We start from the raw sequence: 19,363 nt of genomic DNA on the forward strand, positions 1-19,363 counted from the left end.
AGGCTGAGAGGCTGCTCCCTACTTCCTCTCCCAGAAGAGAAATGGGGCTCCCGGGGGGGGGGTGTACATCAAGAGAGCCAGGGTGAGGCCCCGGGGTCTACTGAGACCAGTCTGCGTATCTGGCCAGTTTAACACAAGGAAGACAGATACTTATCAACAAGACTACATATGGTTTGGGCTTTCCAAGGATACCCACAGTTTGTAGGATCTACGTCAGCATCTACTAAAAAGCAGCAAGCCCTACACTGGCAGGAAATCCTTAGGCCAGGATCATCTTCTACATGTGCCTTACTTCCGCGATGAATAACTGAAATTTCAGTGTATTCCATTTTCCACCCAGATCATGAGAAGAATTAATCAGCAACCCCATGGACCCCATCTGCAAATTCCGCACAGGAACTTACCTCTTCCTCCTGGTGGGCAAACAGAGATGGTGCCTGCAGAATGCCAAGGGCTCCCAAGAAGGCAGGCACCAAGCTAAGACAGTATTACCTAATAACAGGGCTCAGAACCCCACCAGGAGGACCTCAGCAGCGGGCAGTCCTTCAGGGGTGACACTGAGTGGGCCGCGAGGCGCCCACCTGCCTCTCCCACCATCAGGGTCGGGCCCGCTCAGCCACATGAAACACAGAAGATACGGGACGGTTTCAACTGTCTGTTGCATGGGCCTGGACACTCAGGGACACTGGAGCGGGAAGTCCCATGCAAACAGAGAAAGCCTGGTGAAGGCACAGCCTCCCTGCAGAAGGTCCCAAATCCAGCTACGAGCCATACTGATGGAATGGACATGGCTAAGATGCCTCTCGCCCCGCGGAACTCGGTCTCCTAACTGGATGTAGACGTTGCGATGACTCATAAAGACACGAAGCCATGCAAAAGCATGACCAAATTCTTAGCACTTCTGGTCACCACGCATTGTTCCTAGGAGGCAAATACAGAGTAAAAACATATACTGATGCTACAGGGCACCCGGACGGCTCCACCAGTTAAGCGTCTGGCTCTTGATTTCAGCTCAGGTCATGATGTCAGGGTCCTGAGATCGAGCCCCGCATCCAGCTCCAAGCTCAGCAGGAAGCCTGCTGGAGAGTCTCTGGCTCTGTCTGCCCTCCCCGCTGCTCGCACATGTGCTCGCTCTCTCTCTGTGTCAAATAAATAAACAGATCTCTTAAAAATGCTTTTTTAAATGAGAGGAGAGGTGGCAGGTTGAGAGCTCAGGCTTCTAAACCTTCTGCGCTGCGTGACTTTGAACAAGTTACTTTCCTGCTTCCCTCTCTCTCTCTGCCTGCCTCTGCCTACCTGTGATCTCTCGCTCTCTGTCAAATAAATAAATAAAATCTTTTTAAAAAAAAATTTTTTTAAATGAGAATTCACTGGGCTGGCAGGGACTTTCTTGTATTTGTACTGCCATCTGAGGCCACCCTCTGCTCAGCCCCGCTCCCCCCTTCCCCTGTTACAGAGGCTACCCTCCAATAAAATCCATGTATACCTTAAAAAAGGGAGGATCTTCTTATGGGAAAACCCTGGACACGTTTGCTATAGTCCAATGCAATTCACCAATAGGAAACAGCAGAAGGAAGGTCCTGGTTTGTACAACCAGAAAGTGATGGAGTAAGGACAGAACCTGGACTCTCGGGGCGGTGGGGGGGAAGTCTCCAGCCACAGTGCTTCCCATACCTCACCTCATGCCCCATCCCACTCTCCACATCTTCTAGAGTAAATCCAGAATGTCATCAAAATACCTCCCCCCACCCTTTCTTTTAAGTGTCAAAGCAACTGATGAGTCATCTCCTCTGCAGGGGGTTGCGATCCACAGGAAATCAAGCACAAGTGAGCATGCAGGGTATTGTTAGATTACAATACAAGGTCACGGACAAAGTTGCTCAGCCACAGAGGACACCCCTGACCTCCCAGAGCATCACTTGAATCCCTGAGGAATGGGACTGGGTCCCAGTATGATGCCTGAGAGTCAATGGAAAGAAAACCAATATGGAATCTCGTTGGCCTCGATCCCAGGCCTCGGAAGGAAATCCGCAGAGGCAGGACAGGGATGAGACCAGGACACTGGTTCTCTGCAAGCACAACCGCTTCACTGGCCAGGGCTCTCCTCCACTCCTGACCCACTCTTCCCTGGGGACCAGAGTGTCAACCTTTCCCCGAAAGACAGCATCCCTACAGCTCTCTGCCCAGGAGGCCCACGGGTCTCTTGCTCCTCTTTGGCCTCTGGGTGACAGCAAAGTGACTATCAATTGATGGCATCGGTGTCCTGTCCCAGCATATCCCACAGCCTGGTGTCTCTCAGCCTATAACCCACCACCTTTTGGATGAACAAACTTTTCAAATCCTCCACTCATGTTGTCTGAAATTTCAAGACAAACTAGCAGGATGCAAATCAAAACAAGCAAAGATTTTCCACTTGCTTTTTCAAATGCTAATGGACTTGTGGTCTGTCTAAACCAGCCTACCCCAGCGGGATTCAGCTGTGCTCCAAGTTGAGAACTAGTCCACCAGCCGCAGACTTCTAAGAGCTAAAGCTAAGTCACCTCCAGGGTTGGGGGGCAGGGGGGAAATGACCCAATTAACCATATCATGTCACCACAAAACCCACAGCCAGCATTTTTCAAGATCTCTTCAAAAACCCATTCCTTCGTTATTTTGAGGAAAAGAACACCTGAACAGGAGCCTCACTGAAGTGTCCGGAACCACCTGGAGTTCAGCTCAGCCAGCTCCTCACCATTACCCCCCACAATCCCAGCCGAGCAAGAACTTCACCTTCTCTGTTTTATCTTTCCCCAAGCTAAAACCCTAACATCTCTCAGGAACACGGGGTCTCCCCAGAGTCTCAGAAGAGAGAACACCCTTGTAATATCCCACAAATCTGCAGACATTTCCACCTCTAGAACCCTGGACCTCCGCCCCAGCTCAGTCTCGGAGAAGCTCTGACCTTCACCCCCTCAGTTCCCGGATCTGCAAACAAAAAAGTTGAATGAAACAGTCTGCTGACCCCTTGCAGCTAAAGGGGTCTAACAAGGCACCAGCACACACCCCCATCGGCCTGCTGGCTTTATACTTGCTCAGTGCTGGCCTGAAAGCCCAGTGCTCCCCAGAAACCAGCCCAGAAAGCTGAGAGTGGGCAATCGTGGCCTTTCTGGCCTTGCTGCATGAGGATCACTAGGGAGCACTGCAGTTGCTTGTGCTACTGGTTTCTGTGGCCACCTCGAAACGCTCAGGATGCCCTGGGCTAGGGTGGCGGTCAACAATGCAGACAACCTCTCAGAGTCTCGGCATCCCTTCATGGCCTGATGCATTGGCTCTGGCCATAGAGCTGCCTCCGTTAGTGTTTTAGGCACTCAGACAACCATACTGCCCATTTTCTGGTTTTCAGGCAAAAAACCAAAGCAAGATCACCCTGGGAATCACTGAGAGCAGAATCTCTCTTGGTTAATAACAGACGCCTTTGCCAGGAGGTCCGATTCATTTTGGCTGCCAGATCCAAAAGGGTCACCCTCCTCCTCCCTAAATGTTATTTCTTCCAATGTACAGGATTCTTTTTATTTTGTTGATTCATGCACTGGGGACAACAGAGTATTATGAACTCTGGATCAGGGCTAGCCAGGGTCCTACTCCAGACTGTTGCCCTCACTGGTCTGCTTCCTGATCTGTGGAACGGGAATCTCTGTAAAGGAATGCCTGCCTCGGAGGAAGGCTATGAAGTGTAAATGAGGTAATAATATGAAGTCCTCAGCCCCATCCGGACGAACGGATGAAGATATGGTCCATATATACAATGGAATATTATACCTCCATCAAAAAGGATGAATACCCAACTTTTGTATCAATATGGATGAGAGTGGAGGAGATTACTCTGAGTGAAATAAGTCAAGCAGAGACAGTCAATTACCATATGGTTTCACTTACTTGTGAAGCACAAGGAATAACACGGAGGACATTGGGAGAAGGAAAGGAGAAGTGAATTGGGGGAAATCGGAAGGGGAGACGAACCATGAGAGACTATGGACTCTGAGAAACAAACTGAGGGTTTTGGAAGGGAGGGGGGTCGGGGGTTGAGTGAGCCTGGTGGTGGGTATTAAGGAGGGCATGTTTGCATGGAGCATTGGGTGTGGTGCATATACAAGGAATTCTGGAACACTGAAAAAAATAAAATTGAATTAAGATGATTAAAAAAATAAAAATCTCAGCTCCTAGAAGCTCAAAACTACATCCCTATAGTCAATGGACATTTGAGGTAAAGACTCAATAACTCATTTACTCACAAATATTTCTGGAGCCACTAGACAGTGAGGGTGAAGCCATGAACAGATGGTCCCTACCCTCAAGGAGCTAATATCCAAGAAGGGGAAGTGAGAGCAAAAGGAAGATGCCAGGGTACGTACATATCTTACCACACTCAAGGAAACCAATGGGTAGACACGGGCGAAACAAGTTATCTCTGAAGAGGAAGAGGTTTCAGAGAGGGAGTCTCTGAGGGACTGGTATTTAAGCCAATTTAACCAAACACCACCCTGCCACGGGTTTAGGAGAAGGCCATGTGAACCACAGAACAGCACAGTGGAAAGGTCCTTCTAGATCACTCCCTCCTTCTGAGCTGCTTGGAATGTGGTGATACACCCAAGAAGGTCACACTGGTACTTGGTAAAAACCGGTGTAGACAGAGGCCTCCCCATCCCTTGTCAGTCGTGTTCCCTGCAGTAAAAGAGGGAAACCTGTCAGGAGATGGGGTGCTATTCACGTCCCGAGGGCTGAGGCAGAAAGACAACCAGAGGGCAACAATCAAACTCCAGCCAGCATCAGGGACCAACAAATCTCTCAGAAACTGCCTCTGTGGGTAAACAGCGTGCTTCAGCTTGAAAAAAAAACTTACAGCCAAACTTTGCCTAGATTGGGGGATCCCCCTCTGGCACCCTGGTCACAAGACTTACATTCTCATAAGCTCCTCCCACTCACCTGCCCCATTCCCAGGTCCTCAGTTACACCCACCAAGCCATCGAGGTTTCTCCCAAGCTTTGGGATCTTCCTAGATTTTTTCCTGATCAGCAATGACCAACCCCACCTCTCTGCCTTTTTTCCTCACCCATGGGCAAAAAAGAGAGAGAGGCAGCACCAATTCATGAAAAATCAGCTCTGAACTCCAGTAGCTAGAGATTCTGATGTAAGTGGCCTAGAGATGAGGCTTCAACAGCTCCCAGGTGGCTGCTGTCCAGGTGGCCCGTGTCAAGAACTCCAGGGCTCCGGCAGTGTAACCGATGGGTGGCCATCCAATTTCAACAGTGGAGAGCAGGAGGAGATTTAACATGACCACTTTGTTAGTAGGTAATCTTTCTACTGTCCCTGGCAAACAATAGTCACATTTTGCTGTCTCAGCCAAGACAACTGGCACATCACAGAATCCAAGGTTTTCGGTCTGGTTAAACACAGTTATATGACTCAGCAATTCCACTCATGGGTTTGCACCCAGGATCAATGAAAATAGAGTCCACACAACTTATGAACAATCAATAAAATGTGCTATGTCCATATGATGGGACATTACTTGGTGATAACAAGGAATGAAGAATGGGCACATGCTAAAACATGGATGACCTTGAAAACCATGCAAAGTGAAAGGTCGGACCCAAAAAGCCATCTATCTTACGATTCCACATATACAAAATGTCAAGAAGAGGCAAATCGATAGTGATTGCCAGGAACTCAGGGGAGGGGAAAATGAGGAAGGACTGCTAATGGGCATAGGGTTTATTTTGGGGTGTGATGAAAATGTCCTGGAATTAGTGTTGACGATCACCCGACTCTGTGACTAGACTAAAAATCACTAAATTGTACACTCTAAGTGAGAGAGCCATATGGTTTGTAAATAACCCAGCAGAGCTCCGGCTTTCAAAAACCATCCCAACAGCTTGAGAAGCGGTGGGTGTGTTTGTGCTGGGCCCCGCTGTGCCAGCACCACGTGCTCAGTGGGGTGACAGGGAGGCAGCTTCAAGTCCAGCTGTACGCGGGGGAGCCTCCCAATCTAGGTTCAAGGCCCACCACGGGCATTAAGCAGGAGACAGCATGTGGCAAAAACCATTTTTACAAGCGTGTTTATCAAGACCCCTTCCCAGGTCCCACCTCAGAAGATCCTGCTTCAGTAAATGGGACGGGGAAGGGGCCTCGTGATCTATGTCAGTTTTTAGCAAGGTGAGAGTTCCCTGACCGGGAAAGTCTGGAAAACACTAAAAATGTAGCAAAGTCACAAGCTTCACTGCAGAATCTCAGAAAGGGATCGACTCAGAAGCTAATTCTTCAGGAGAGGCCTCCGGGGCCCAGAACAGAAGCCTGGAGTCCAGCTCCAGATGCTCCAGGCACCTCCCCTCGGCGCCCGAGGCTGCCTCTCTCCCTCTCTGCTCCCAGGAGCTTTGGTAAAGACAATGCAGTCCCGGGGCCCAGCAGCATCGGGCTCCCATAGGCCTTGCTGGGCAGGCTGCTCTTCTTTTGATTCCAGAAATGTTAGCCCAGCGCCCAGGCGATTGGCAGGGAGCTGGAACCCGAACCCAGGAATCCCAACGCCCACAGATTCTCACCTCCAGCTTCAACAGAGTTCTCTTTGTCGGGTCTGGGTGTCTCCCGGAGGGCATGTTTCCCTCCCAAGGCTGGGGAGGGGAGGCGAGGGCGGGCGTGGAACGGAATCCATGCCACCGACGAGCGTCCTCTGCTCCCCGGGTTGCCCAATCACACCGCCCGCAGGGACGGATGGGCAGCCTTTTCCTGGACTTGGCACCGGGCGGCCAGGAGGGAGCTGGGCCCCGCCCACCAGGCCCCGCCGAGCCCAAGGCCCGACCAACAGGCCGCCTGAGTCTGCATCCTGCCAGGGCAACGGGGCTCGAACAAACAACGGGGCTCTTGTTCAGACACGCGTTTTAGCCAGTGAGGTTACCCTCTAGAAATACTTCTAAATAAATACACAGGCCAGCCCGTCCTGAGGTCTACACGCAGCCCTGCTTTCGGCACAGTGCCAGGCTCGGTGGCCCTGCCAACCCCCTCCGCCGTGTGGCTCGCTCCACCTTCACCGTGAGGTGTCCTCGGGAACCAGACGCAGAAGCCACGGCTCCCAAGCGTGGGGCCAGGAGGCAGGTTGCTGGAGGCCCGCTGATCACAGCAAGCCCTGCTCCCTCCAACAGGCAGAGAAAGGGCAAGTCGGCTACGGCTGACTAGCCTGACAAGAGCCCTCTGCACCGAGGCGACCCACCCCATCTCTGCTTCAGATGCAATGCAGCCCGGGCTGGGCGATGAGGACTACCCCAAAGACAGCTCGCAGTCCGCATACTAGGGGCTAAGCCTGAGCGCCCATGGCCACGGGAGAGACTCATCCTGTGGTCCCTCTTACCCTGTGGGAGGAGTGCCCTGCTTTCTGAACCACGTACGAGCCTCAGTTACAGCCTCACACTGTACGCAGGGATGGGCACACCCCTCCCAAGATCCCTGTAGCACCCCACTTCCCACAGAGGAAAACTGAGTTCTCTTTTGGATGCTGAGATTAACCACATGGCCACAGCTCTGGGTTCCCCAACTGGACGTACAATCTCGACCCGGTAAGAAGGAATCCAGAACCTGAGGGTTCCTGAGGCCACCTTGATGGGAGAGTTCTAAGAAGGGAAAGGCAGCTCTGAGCTGTAAAAACACAGGATTCAGACACTGGACCAAAAGATGGCGAACTGTCTCAAATTTAAAGCCTGCCTGGTAACTCTGTTCTCCCCAGAGGGCTTCCATCAAACTAGGTTCCTTTCGGTGCTCGAAACTATCCACTGAGAGGAGTACAGAATATTATTCCCATTTTTAAGGTGAGGAAGAGACTTGGGAGACAAAGAAGTAGAGTAAGCTGAGGAGTTCATTTTTAACATCCCTTCGGATCCTAAGATGCCGCATCTGTCCAAAAATTTAACGGATGGGGATGTACGGTGGGGAAAAGGTGGGAGGAAATGAATTTTGCAAGCCCGAACTACACTGACATTTGATGGATATAATTAAAAGTTACCCTTCAAGCAAGAGGAAAAAAATAAATAAATCCATGTCTCAACCGAGTTACCCTGGGGATGTGCAGGACAACCACTAATAAAACACTCCAGTTCCCCCATCGCTATGTGTCTGATTCCGGGGAGAAATAACTATCCGTTACCCATGTGCGGGAGTCTTGAGAGGCAGGCAATTGTCTTTATATTATTAACAGTAATAGAACACGCTACCAGGAATAATCATTTCTACCATTTCATTTCATGCCAACCTCAACCTTCATTTCACTGTATGAGCTGCTGGGCATCAAAGCCAACAAATTCGCAGAAATGCTCAGGGAAGGAAGGAGGGGGAAGAGAAGCAGCCTTCTGCCCACCACCATCCCCCACCCCATCCATTAGAAAACATATTCCTAAATAAATAATGACAGACCCAATCTGCAAAATATCCCACAGTACCAGGTGAGCAGAAACCCCCAAACATCACCCTCCAAAAAAAAAAACTGAAGACCTCCATCTCCCAATTCATCCACCCCACCTTGGTTCAAATTAAATGAAATGCTATCACGCTGCTGTGTTTTAAAACAGTGTCCGAGAAGGTAGAAAAGGTTACCCACAGCAAGCAAGGACTGCCATCCTCACCATAGCAACGCGCCTATTTATAATATGGTCTACCTGCATCAAAGGCTTGCACAAGACACTCAAGGCAAGTCTAGTGCTACATCCAAGCCCGAAGATGAAGCCGGAAACTCTCATGAGCTTGGCAATGAAACACTTCCAATTACATTACATGCCACAATTATTAGCATTGACTATCAATTTTTTCTCTCTTTCTACTCCAGTATGAGTAAAGGGGAAAATGAATTAAGACAGTTTCGAGGACATACAGAAACCCAGCATGTGACTTTCTAAAAGTGCTGTGGCTATTTTTTTTTTTTTTTTTAATGGTTAACCCCAGAGGCAGAGACAGGAAGGAGAGGTTGCGAAGCAGAGGCACACGTGAGGTTGCTGACTCTTCCCTGGCGTCCTGCGGGTTCACGAGCAAGGACTCAGCCACTCGCGCCAGGCAGAAATTCCAGAGCGGCCCAGATCCAGATATACGCCAGACCTGGACCGTGGAAGGAAAAAGAGGCTCTCCTTTTAGAGGGAAACACAGGTACCCACATCCAATCACTCGCCTGCAAAAGGATTCTGATTTGCGCTCCAAGGCCATGTTAGAATTTTCACAGAAAAACCCAACTAGATTCCCAACAGCAAGCTCCTTGTTTCATGTCAATACAGTTAAGGGTAGAGCAGGGCAGGGCCCCAGCATCATGCAACACCCAGATTCAAACCCCGGGGCCGCCCCCGCCATGTACCCTTGGGCAAGTTCCCTAACATTCTTTAGTTTCCTTTAGTTGTATAATGGGGATGATGTAGAAAGTTGCAGTAACAGGTTTACAAATCTATAGAATGTTCTAGAAACTGGCACATAGCAAGAGCCCAACAAGCAAACTCTAATCTGTTTTTTACTTTTGCTACTAATATCAAAGTTCTTTCTGGAGCAGTGAGGCTAAATAAACAAAGCGTTAAGTCCCCACACATAATAAATCCACAAGAATACCTTAAAAATGAGGTATTCCCAATCCTTAACACACACGGGCCATGAAATAACGCCCGCCCCATTTCGTAGCTGGAAGAACTGAAGCTAGACTCACATCTGCACCAGCGCTAATGCCAAGGTTCAAAGCAGAGGGTGAGCAGCCGACAGGAACCATCAATGGAAGGCAGATGAAGAATGCCCCACCATGTTTTCATTCAGTCAAATGGAAGAAAGACCAAAAAAAGCATCCCTTTGACCAAGCTGAGTGGCACATAAGACAGAGGGATTCACAGCTCTGGACACCCTTGTCTGCGAAGAATTTTCTCTTCGCGACAGACTGTACGTTCCTACACGGCAGAGACTATGTCGTTGTACCTAACCATCCCCAGAGCCACGGACACCTCACAGACCCCAAATAAATATTTGATTCTGTGTGACACATTTAAGAGGAAAATAGCTTTGGCTCCCTGGTATCTCCCCTAAAGTGGTTTTTCATTAAAAACAAAAGATATAGTAACATTTCATGTCATTATTATAACAGTCCTTCAGAGATGTTTTTCTTCTGCCTATTTTACAGACAAGCAAACAAAGGACTAGGGAAGCACTTGCTCAAGCTCGTACAGAGTCACTAAGCAACAAAGCCAGGATCCAAAGGTGGGTCTATCTGACTCTAGATTCAAGCTCTAAACCACTTCCTTATTCTTGATATTTCTCGATAGAGCGTGTACATTCAGCAGAGTTCTTAGCTACAAGTAGATGCTCAATTAAGTATTTTTAAAATAGAAACCCAAAAGAAATGGACAACTCAGGTTGTAGCCTCCAGTGCTCACAAAACTCTAGATCGAGCATAGCTGATAACTGTGAATAACTCCTTGCTTGTAGACATTTTATAAAAAAAAGAATTCAGTGCAGGTTTTCGCCCACCCATCTCTGCAAGAAAAAAGCCCAGGAACAAAACCAGTGATGTGGAATGGGCTAGACCTGAAATGTCAAGGTCCAGGTATTACATTAGGCTGCACTAGCAATTTCCAAACCAGGGTCCAGCATCACCAGAGAAAAGGGAGCAGCAGGTCCATGCGGCAATCACCTGGGTGGAGTTCTCAACCATGACAGCTTCTCAGCATCTTCCCAGGGAGGAGTGGAGGCCTCAAGAAAGGGAGGTACGAAGAAAATGCTCTAATGCATCCTCTTAACCACAGCCCGAGCATTTCTCCACCAGAGAGAAACAGCAAGTGCAACAACAGTGACTTCTAAGTGTGGAGGCCGATTATAGCTTTACTTTCAAAAGAGCTTTGATTGATCTTTTTTGATAGACCTGAAATAAATTAAACTAGATTGACTCACTTGAGAATGGACTCTAATCCCTTAGTCAGATCCCGGAGAACTCAAACCAAACCAGCTGTTAATTTAGGCTTTATAAGATAAAGCATGAGAAATCCAAGTTGATGTACCCCAGAGCAAAGCTTACATCATCTCTGTAAGCAATCAACTTACCGCTTCTTTTAGGAACTAATCAGTTCTTGGGTAAGTGGGTGCCAAGTCTGCACTCTCAGAGCGAAACTAGCTCAAAGAAAGGAAGAAAGGCGAGAGAGGGAGAGAGAACCCGAGAAACTGACAGACTCACTCTCCCAGCAAGCTCAGAAGCAGCCCAAGATGTTGTCATTTTGCTTTCTGCAAGTCATCAGTCTTGTGCTACAAAGCTACATGGCTTGACCAGAGCCTAACCACCAAGTGAGAGGAAGCACTGGCACTCTTCATATTTCTTTTAAAAAGGTGGGGAGCAGAATCACCCAGAAAATATTCCCCACTAGTTTTTTTTTATTCCCTCATCTTTGAAGATCACACCGTCCCCTTTATCTCTGCTTCTGGGTGCCTTTGATTTGAATATAGGAAACCCAAGGCTTTCAAGTGGTAGCTGCCCGTGGCACTAAGAGTTAATAAGCACTGCACACCCACGCGGGTGTGCACACACACGTGCACACGCGCACACACACACACTACAGGCTCCTTTCCAAGCTGAGCTCTGCTCACTCACAGGCAGCCCTCCCAACTTCCACTAGCATTGTTTGGAAAGGGATTCCTGTCTTCATCCCAAATGAAGGTGGGTATTCACCTCCAGGGAACCGCACCCACTGCCGCACCACCCCCCAGGCTCGGACACTTGCTTTCCCTTCTGGGGGGAAAAAATACAAGGCTGCCAGCTTCTTGCTGCTAAACAATGTTTCATAGATCACTCTGTTTACCGAACATAAGGGGATCAAGAATTGAAATCCAATTTAAGGAATTATGGTGCCTTCAGACTGTTTTTCCTCAACGATGAAAAAAGACAGGCATGTTGTTTCTGGAAGGAGGCCAGAAGAAACTGATCCTTGTAGTAATACCAGAAAAAAAAAAGAAAGAAATCAATGTATGTGTTTATATATGTGTTGGGGGGAGGGGACAGCTCAAAATAGGAGTTAAAACCCGAATAGCAAGGAATTCGCTTCCTTCCACGAAAGGGTGCTGAAGTTCATTTCAGTCTTATTTTGATATCTATCAGACAAGTAGAATACACTCATCTTTAATTTCTTCTCAGAAGAAGAAATTTAACCAGAGACGTTAAAACCAAAATCAACCACAACATCTGACCACTTGGCCTTCACTAGTAGCAAAATGGACCAAGTACGCAACAGCAGTTTCAACTTGCTGGGATTATAGATGTCATTCCCTTCTCTCTACAAGGAACCACTGCTGTTCTGTACTCCCCACTCGTCACTGTGCTGGGGCTCTTCTGTAGGTCATCCCAATTAATCCTCCAAGACGCCCATTTTACAGATAAAACTGAGACTCAGGGAGGTTAAGTAAGTGGCCAAGGTCCCACATGCAATAAATGGGTATGTCTTGAGAGCCAGGGTAGGTCTCACATCACTGCCAGGACTCCGATCCATCACCCCAGAAGGCCTCCTTGTCCTGGCAAAAACGATGAACTCCAAATAAAACAGCACTCTTGTGGCTGCTAATGGGTCTTGCCGCTGCGTACAGCCTGTGGAGGCATTTCACAGGTGGGCAAACTGAGACCCAGAGAGTAGGTTATCTACAAGCGGATAATTTAGTTGCAGACCTAGCAGTGTTCTGAGTTCCTGGGCCCCTAACTGTCATTATTAAGCTTTGTCCTCAACCTTAATTAATTCTTCCGCGCAGCCATATCCTAGACAAAGTCCTCCCCAGAGAAAAAGGTCTCCTCTCGCTGAAGCTATGGAGGGGTTGAGGGGGTCGGGAGGGGTCTGGTTGGTGGGGGGAGGGAGGACTAAAAGGGGGAGGAAACTGTTAGATAAAATAAATTAAGATATTTCTAACAGGTGTGGAATAAATCATCATTTGGAGGAACTAACCGATTTCAAAGGTGCGGCACCACTCCTGCCGAAAGTCCTTCCATCCACCAGGATGCCGAGACAAACCACCCCAGCCGGGAGAGAAAAGGTAAAGGCCTGCCACAGCCTAAGGCCACTGAAGGGCTACAAAGGTCTGGCCCCTGCCAACAAAAATACCAAAGCTTTCTGATTAACAAAGAAGGCTAAAATACAAGTGCTTTTTTTTTTTTTTTTTTTTTTTTTTAAGAGGAGGGGAGGCGTGGCGGGAAGTCACGAGGCCAGACCACTGCTTTACCCCTTCCCAAGCCAAAGGGGAGTGAGGGCAGAAAAGTCCACTGATGAAGAGTGTTCTCTGACTCCCCATGCATCATCCTCCATCTCTGTGCACGCTGCCCTCGGAGAAGCTCAAGAAAGCTGGCAAGAAGCAGGGACCAGCGCCACGCACTGTGCTTTCACTCAGCCGCCTGCAAATGACAGGGGTCCGGGCTGGACCTCCGGGAACCAAGAGGTGTTAGAGATACTACAGCTGCCATCAAGTCAAGTGGGGAAATCGGTGTCATTTACTTCACCACCACTGAGGACACACGCCTGAGCTCCAGCTCCTTCCTGCATCGCTTTTCTCCAACTTTCAGCTCGACCTGGCCTGAGCTGCCGTCCACTCACTGATGTCTTGCCCTGGAGAGCCCCGCCCCCCATCCCCAGGTAAGGCGCAGCGAGCCAACCGAGCCAACCGAGCGGTGGACAGACACAGGCATGGCCCCTTCTTCTGGCAGCGAGCTTCCAATCACAGGTTCCCAAGGTCTCTCAGCCCTAGGAACCCACTAGCCGCTTGTCTTTGAGGCAAATTGCAGGAGGAGGGGCTGTTGCACGCTTATTACCAGCGCAGACAAACAATAGCCCGGCCACAGCAGCCCGAGGAAACTCCCTCGTAAAGAAAGAAGTAAGTGTTATTAGGTCTGCAAGCCAGGAGCCAGCCCTCTGCCTTTCAAACACCAAAGAGGACGTCTTTTAAATCTATTTTTTTTTTTTTAATGAAGTTCTGAGCCACAGAAATGGGACCAAGGGAGAGAGCAGACACTATAGCTAAAAGGCCACAAATTCCTGTCTTGCTGTCACTAATTTCATGCCCATCAGAAGCCAAGTCCAGTCTCCCCTATAGGTTTTTGTCTGTCCTCCCCAGGGAGATAAATTATGTCACAACAAACTCTTTCCCCCAACACTCTTCAAAAGGTACCCTGGCCTCCTCATTCTCCGCCCACTCCCTCCCAGGAGAAACCGATTATTTGGGGGGGAGGGGGGAGGGGGGAGGGGAAAGAAAACCAAGACAAGAGAGGCCACTTGTCAACTGGGCAAGAGTGGAGGCACGGTGTTGTTGGGGTGACCAACTGTCCCCATCTACGTGGGACTGCTGGGGCTCCTGGGACATCCTGTTGGTCACAGGAATAACCACAACACCCTCCTCCCACACCAAGTGCTAGGCTGACCCCCTCTCGGTAACCTCACAATAACCCGCCCAGCAGGCAAGTCCTATTATTAAAGCCCATTTTTCACAGATAAGGAAACGGAGGCATGGGGCAATTAAGTAATTTGCCTAATTTCAACTTTTTAGCTTTATGTAAAAAAAAAAAAAAATTAATTAAAAAGGTGATGGAAATCAAATACCGGAATAAAGAAAAGTTCATACTTTATGGGGAAATTCTGACCTGGAAAGTTGTTAATGAGCAAAAAATTCTTTCCTGCCAAAGGAGATAAGAGGAGAGCAGGGGAATCAGGGGAAATACACAGAACAGGAAGATCAATCACAAGTTGGTCTAGATGTTTCCAAAATAGTCCTTGGAGGCATTATGTAAGTAACACAGAAAGAGAGAGAAGAAGCCCCAGGTGGGGGAGCGTGTGACAGCTGAGCATCCAGGACAAGAACAATGACAATGGCTCTGCGGCAACTCGCCAGGGATCCGACCACAAGAGATCTACAGCCTCCATGCTCCTTGGGAATGGCAGCCCAGGGCTCCCTCTCCTTGTCGGGCCACTCGGCCTCCCAAGCAGCCAAACTCATGAGCTGTGATGGCAAATGCAAACCACAAACCATGAACCAAAGCAGAAGTCAGACCCAAAGATAAAAATCCACTCACACGGAAAAAGAAATGATAACAGAACCACGGAGGCCGAAATCAAAACCGTATCTGCTTTGCATGAGGTGTGTGGTTTGGGTGCACACTTTCTCCACGTCGGCGCTTCGGTTCCTGGCCACATGTAAGTCCCGGGGGGGGGGCTCCTTTCTCGTCCGTGTAAACCAGGGGCCTGCGGACGACCAGCCAGGCCAAAAACCCCAGGAAGGGTGGAAGAAGGAAGCCCCAAACAAATCTCAACTCATTACTGTTAAATAACAGTCGTGGACGGCAGGGGAGACCCACCCCAAGCTACAAAAACAACTCTCTGGGTGCGCTTCTTCCTCAACTCTCCTAAAACGACAAAATCAGGTCAGAAGTAACAGGTCTGCAGAGGAATGACAAGTCCATTAACATTTATTTTCTGACGGAGATAAACTGCCAAATGTAAACCAACTGAAAAGCGACCTAGGCAAAAGAGAGCTTTCTTTGTTTTGTTTTGTTTTGTTTTGTTTTGTTTTGTTTTGGTGGGGGGAGAGGGTGGGGAGGGGTCCATCCTCTCCCAAGGAAAGAGGGCTACCACATTACTGGCCTTTTCCTCACTACAGAATTCAAGCCCTGAGTGTCAATTCTTTGGAAACAAATCGCTTCACAAAGCAGGTCTTCCTTCTATGGGGAGATGTTTGTCATCTGCTTTCACTCACCATTATGAAAATGTGACAACAGTGACAAGTTTTTTTAAAAATACAAAACAAAACAGGGTGCATAGAGCACGCTGGGAGTTTGGTAAACACATCCCTTATTGAGCGGCATTTCCAAACCTTCCTCTGGATTCTCTTTCAAGAAAAATGTCTGCATACCCTAGGTCGATGAGGGCTTTTTTAGAATTAACGGGGAAACTCTTGGCTTCTTTGGCAATGATTAAGAAACAAAAGCCGCTGGATTATGGAAGAAAAACTAAGCAACTGAAGACTAGAAGGAGGGAAGAGGGGAGGTTTGGTTTTGATTTTAAGGATAAGAATTAAGTTCAGAGCTTTGCGAGTCCTGAAACAATTCTGAATTGAGTCTTATAGATTCCATACATCAATAAGCCCTTATCTAGAACTTGATATCATAGGGAAGCTAATTTTTTTTAATTCTACAGAAAATAATTTATTTTAAGCTAAAGAGTTGATACTATCTCACTATTTCAGTAGGTCTTTTGCTATATGTTTACTACCTCTTAGGATCTAATTCAAAAGGACAAAAATTCCTGTTTGCACACATTCCTTGCAAGATTTCAGCTCTGCTAGAATACCAGAAGGTAATAAGTTAATCAAGAAAGCAACCCTCCAGGGCTCTGAACAGATTCATCCCTAACACATACAGGTCATTCTACCCACGAAGTGGATTGCTTTCTTTTCCTTTAGAGTCTGTTCTCCAGAAACCCCCATAATCACTGCCTGCTCAATTCACATGGTCTATACCACAAGCTCAGGAGTATAAATCTGATAACTGCTTTTAAGCCTACCCAGACAGAGCCCCCCATAAAACCCATGGGCCACAAGAGATGCTCCTTCTTCCAAAGCAAAGATCTTCAGGTTCAAACAATATTTCTTCTGGGTTCCAGTTTAATCGCATTACTTCCTTGTTCTGAACTGGAAGTTGACCATCAGGCAGGTTAAATTTAGGGTTAAGTGTGCTGATGGTTTTTCTGGCAAGAGTAGATTAAATTATCCCAAAGTGTTTTTTACCTAGATTCTATCAGTAAACTAGGTTGGAAGAGTTTACTATTTTGTAAATATTACAAAATATTTTGTAAATATATTTTACAAATATATTTGTATTTGTTACAAATCTGATTCTCAGCATTCAGTGTTGAATCATTACTGGAAAGTCTTAATTTTTTCTTTTTAATTATCATCCCTTTTTCGGTTTTTCAATGGAGTTGAAAGCTGGAGAAAGCCAGAAAGGAAAATCCCAACAAATCTGTCTCTAGGAGAAAAGAACTGGCCTGGAGTAGACGCTAAATGTACACCACAAGCCCATACAATGAACTGTACCCCAATTACAGAGAAAAACTCAGGGCTGTAACCTTCATTCACACCCAGCATTCCCAATGGCTAGATTTATGGGCACTGGGGGCAAAAGTGCATAACCATGAATTTCTTGGCAGTCCACTGCCAAGTTCCTCATGCATTCTAGTCTTTAGATTCTCCTTGCAACAAGCCAAGTCTCCAAGTCCAGTCCATTCCACAAAAGAAAAGAAAGAAAATGCCCAAGCCAAAAGGGGGAAAAAAAAAAAAAAAACCCACACAGACAACTCATTAAGTGGCTTTATCAGCACCTTCCAAAATAAAAGGAAGTTACTGTCTTTTAAAAACATCCTTAGCAAAACCAACAACACAGAAACCTTAATAAAAAGTAAAACTGTAACTTTTCACATAAAATTGTAAAATTCCTGAGAATGTAAACTCCTAGGAATTGATCCGATGAAACTGGGATCCTAAGGTCTTTATATACCCTAATGAGTCTGAGGTGTAGGAAATACCAGCATTTAGCACCAAAAGTTACTTCTGCAAAGTTCAATGTTTTCATTCATTTAATCAGTATATATTAACCATCCACTACATGCAAGGCTGGGTCACTGCTCCCTAGTTATCTTACAAAAAAAAAAAAAAAAAAATTACATAGACAAAACCCTCCAAACTCTCTTCCAATTATGCATAATATTATATATTATACATTTCAGAGTAATCATCCCCTTTTAACTAGGTTCTGATAGAGAATCAAATGCCCCAAGATTATCAGTTTAAATGAAGCTGCCCCTTTTCTCTCTCTCTTTTCAATCCTCAGTAAGCAAAAATAAAGAGCATTTCCTAGGCCTCGTGTCACAGGCTTGGAAAAAGCCAGAAGGGTATCTGGAATGGAAACACAGAAGAGGAACCTCGAATTTCCTTCATGTTTTGGACTGTCAACAACACTGAGGGAAAACACCTTCTTCATTTCTGCCTCATATGTTCTCCTTATTGGTTCATTTACACTGGGCCGCTCTCCTAGCAGCACTCAGTACATCGTTTTGTCATTTTTGCTCTCCCCCGCCATTAGCGCAGGCTCCTGAGCCCACACCCCAGCGGCCTCCCCGGGGCAGCAGGCAGCCCAGGCGCATCCCTTTCCCCCAGGTGGTCCCCCCTTTGACTAATGTTCACCAACACTCATACATCATTCCCAAATTGGTCCAAATGAATTAAACACAGCTCTGCTTAACATTACGAGATTTAAATGGATTTTCTCTCTACAGGTCTGCCCCATAATTGGGTTTATCCATCTTGTTGAAGTACAGTTTACACTTGCTAACATCACGCCAATTCAAGCTACATTTTCTGCTCCAGTGGCAGGAGCAAGGCAGATTTGTCATCGGATCATAACAGGTAATTCAAACAACAATTAGTTTGATGACGGCCCGTATGTCAATGTCTGTTCCCCAGCAGTCCGGCTCACACCCGATGTTCTCTGTTCCTCAAGATGAATTGTCTTCACAATTCTTCAATTTCAATCACCAACAATGCTTCCCGAATCAACTCAGAAACTATCACAAGACTCTCTTCCCTATGGGGCAGCCTCACCGAAGTTCTGGTGAAAAGAATTCCCCAGTCCCCCCAGGCTGGGTCACCAACACACACACACAAACACACACACACACACACACCCGTCTCCCAGTCGTGGACAACTTCTGATTTCCAACCAAAGCTATTTATTTGGGTGTCTCATCTCATCCTCAAAATGCCGGGAGGCACAGGTTTGGGAATAAAAAGGAGTGAATTTGCTCGTGCAGGTTCATTTAACCACAAGTAGGAAAACACTTGTTTACATTTTTTTGAAGTTCCCTACAGGAATAAGTAACAGTTGACACAGTCTGAGAATACAATATGATCCAATGGGGGACACTACTTATCCTTTTAAAATAAAAGCTAACATTGCTTTTAAAAACCAACTAACTGGGGCGCCTGGGTGGCTCAGTGGGTTAAGTCTCTGCCTTCGGCTCAGGTCATGATCTTGGGGTCCTGGGATCGAGCCCCGCATCGGGCTCTCTGCTTAGCGGGAAGCCTGCTTCCCCCCTCTCTCTCTGCCTGCCTACTTGTGATCTCTCTCTCCAATAAATAAATAAATAAATAAAATCTTTAAAAAAAAAAAAAAACTAACCTCCAAGCATTTGAAAATTAGGAGACAATCATATAAATATGTTTTATGTATTTATATATATATTTATTATATACTATATATTTATATTACATTTATATATATAGTTTGTTACATAACATATCAAGTTATGTATTTTTATAT

General features: G+C 47.1%; 1 protein-coding gene across 44 annotated transcripts in view; it reads right to left on the reverse strand.

The window, feature by feature from the left end:
• The window catches only part of TCF7L2 (transcription factor 7 like 2), a 196,775-nt gene that overhangs the window by 154,810 nt on the left and 22,602 nt on the right, over positions 1–19,363 (reverse strand). Inside the window, exon 1 of one of the 44 annotated variants that reach the window (XM_045068566.1) lies at positions 6,576–17,424. The exons of the other annotated variants lie outside the window; for them this stretch is intronic. Coding sequence (XP_044924501.1) covers positions 6,576–6,629 — 54 coding nt within the window. The 5' untranslated portion in view covers positions 6,630–17,424. Of the gene's footprint in view, positions 1–6,575; positions 17,425–19,363 lie in introns of those variants that run through there. 44 annotated transcript variants of the gene reach the window in all.

The sequence above is a fragment of the Mustela putorius genome, unplaced genomic scaffold (genome assembly GCF_011764305.1).
Source record: "Mustela putorius furo isolate JIRA1106 unplaced genomic scaffold, ASM1176430v1.1 tig00003909_pilon_pilon_pilon, whole genome shotgun sequence".
NCBI classification, from domain to species: Eukaryota; Metazoa; Chordata; class Mammalia; order Carnivora; family Mustelidae; genus Mustela; species Mustela putorius.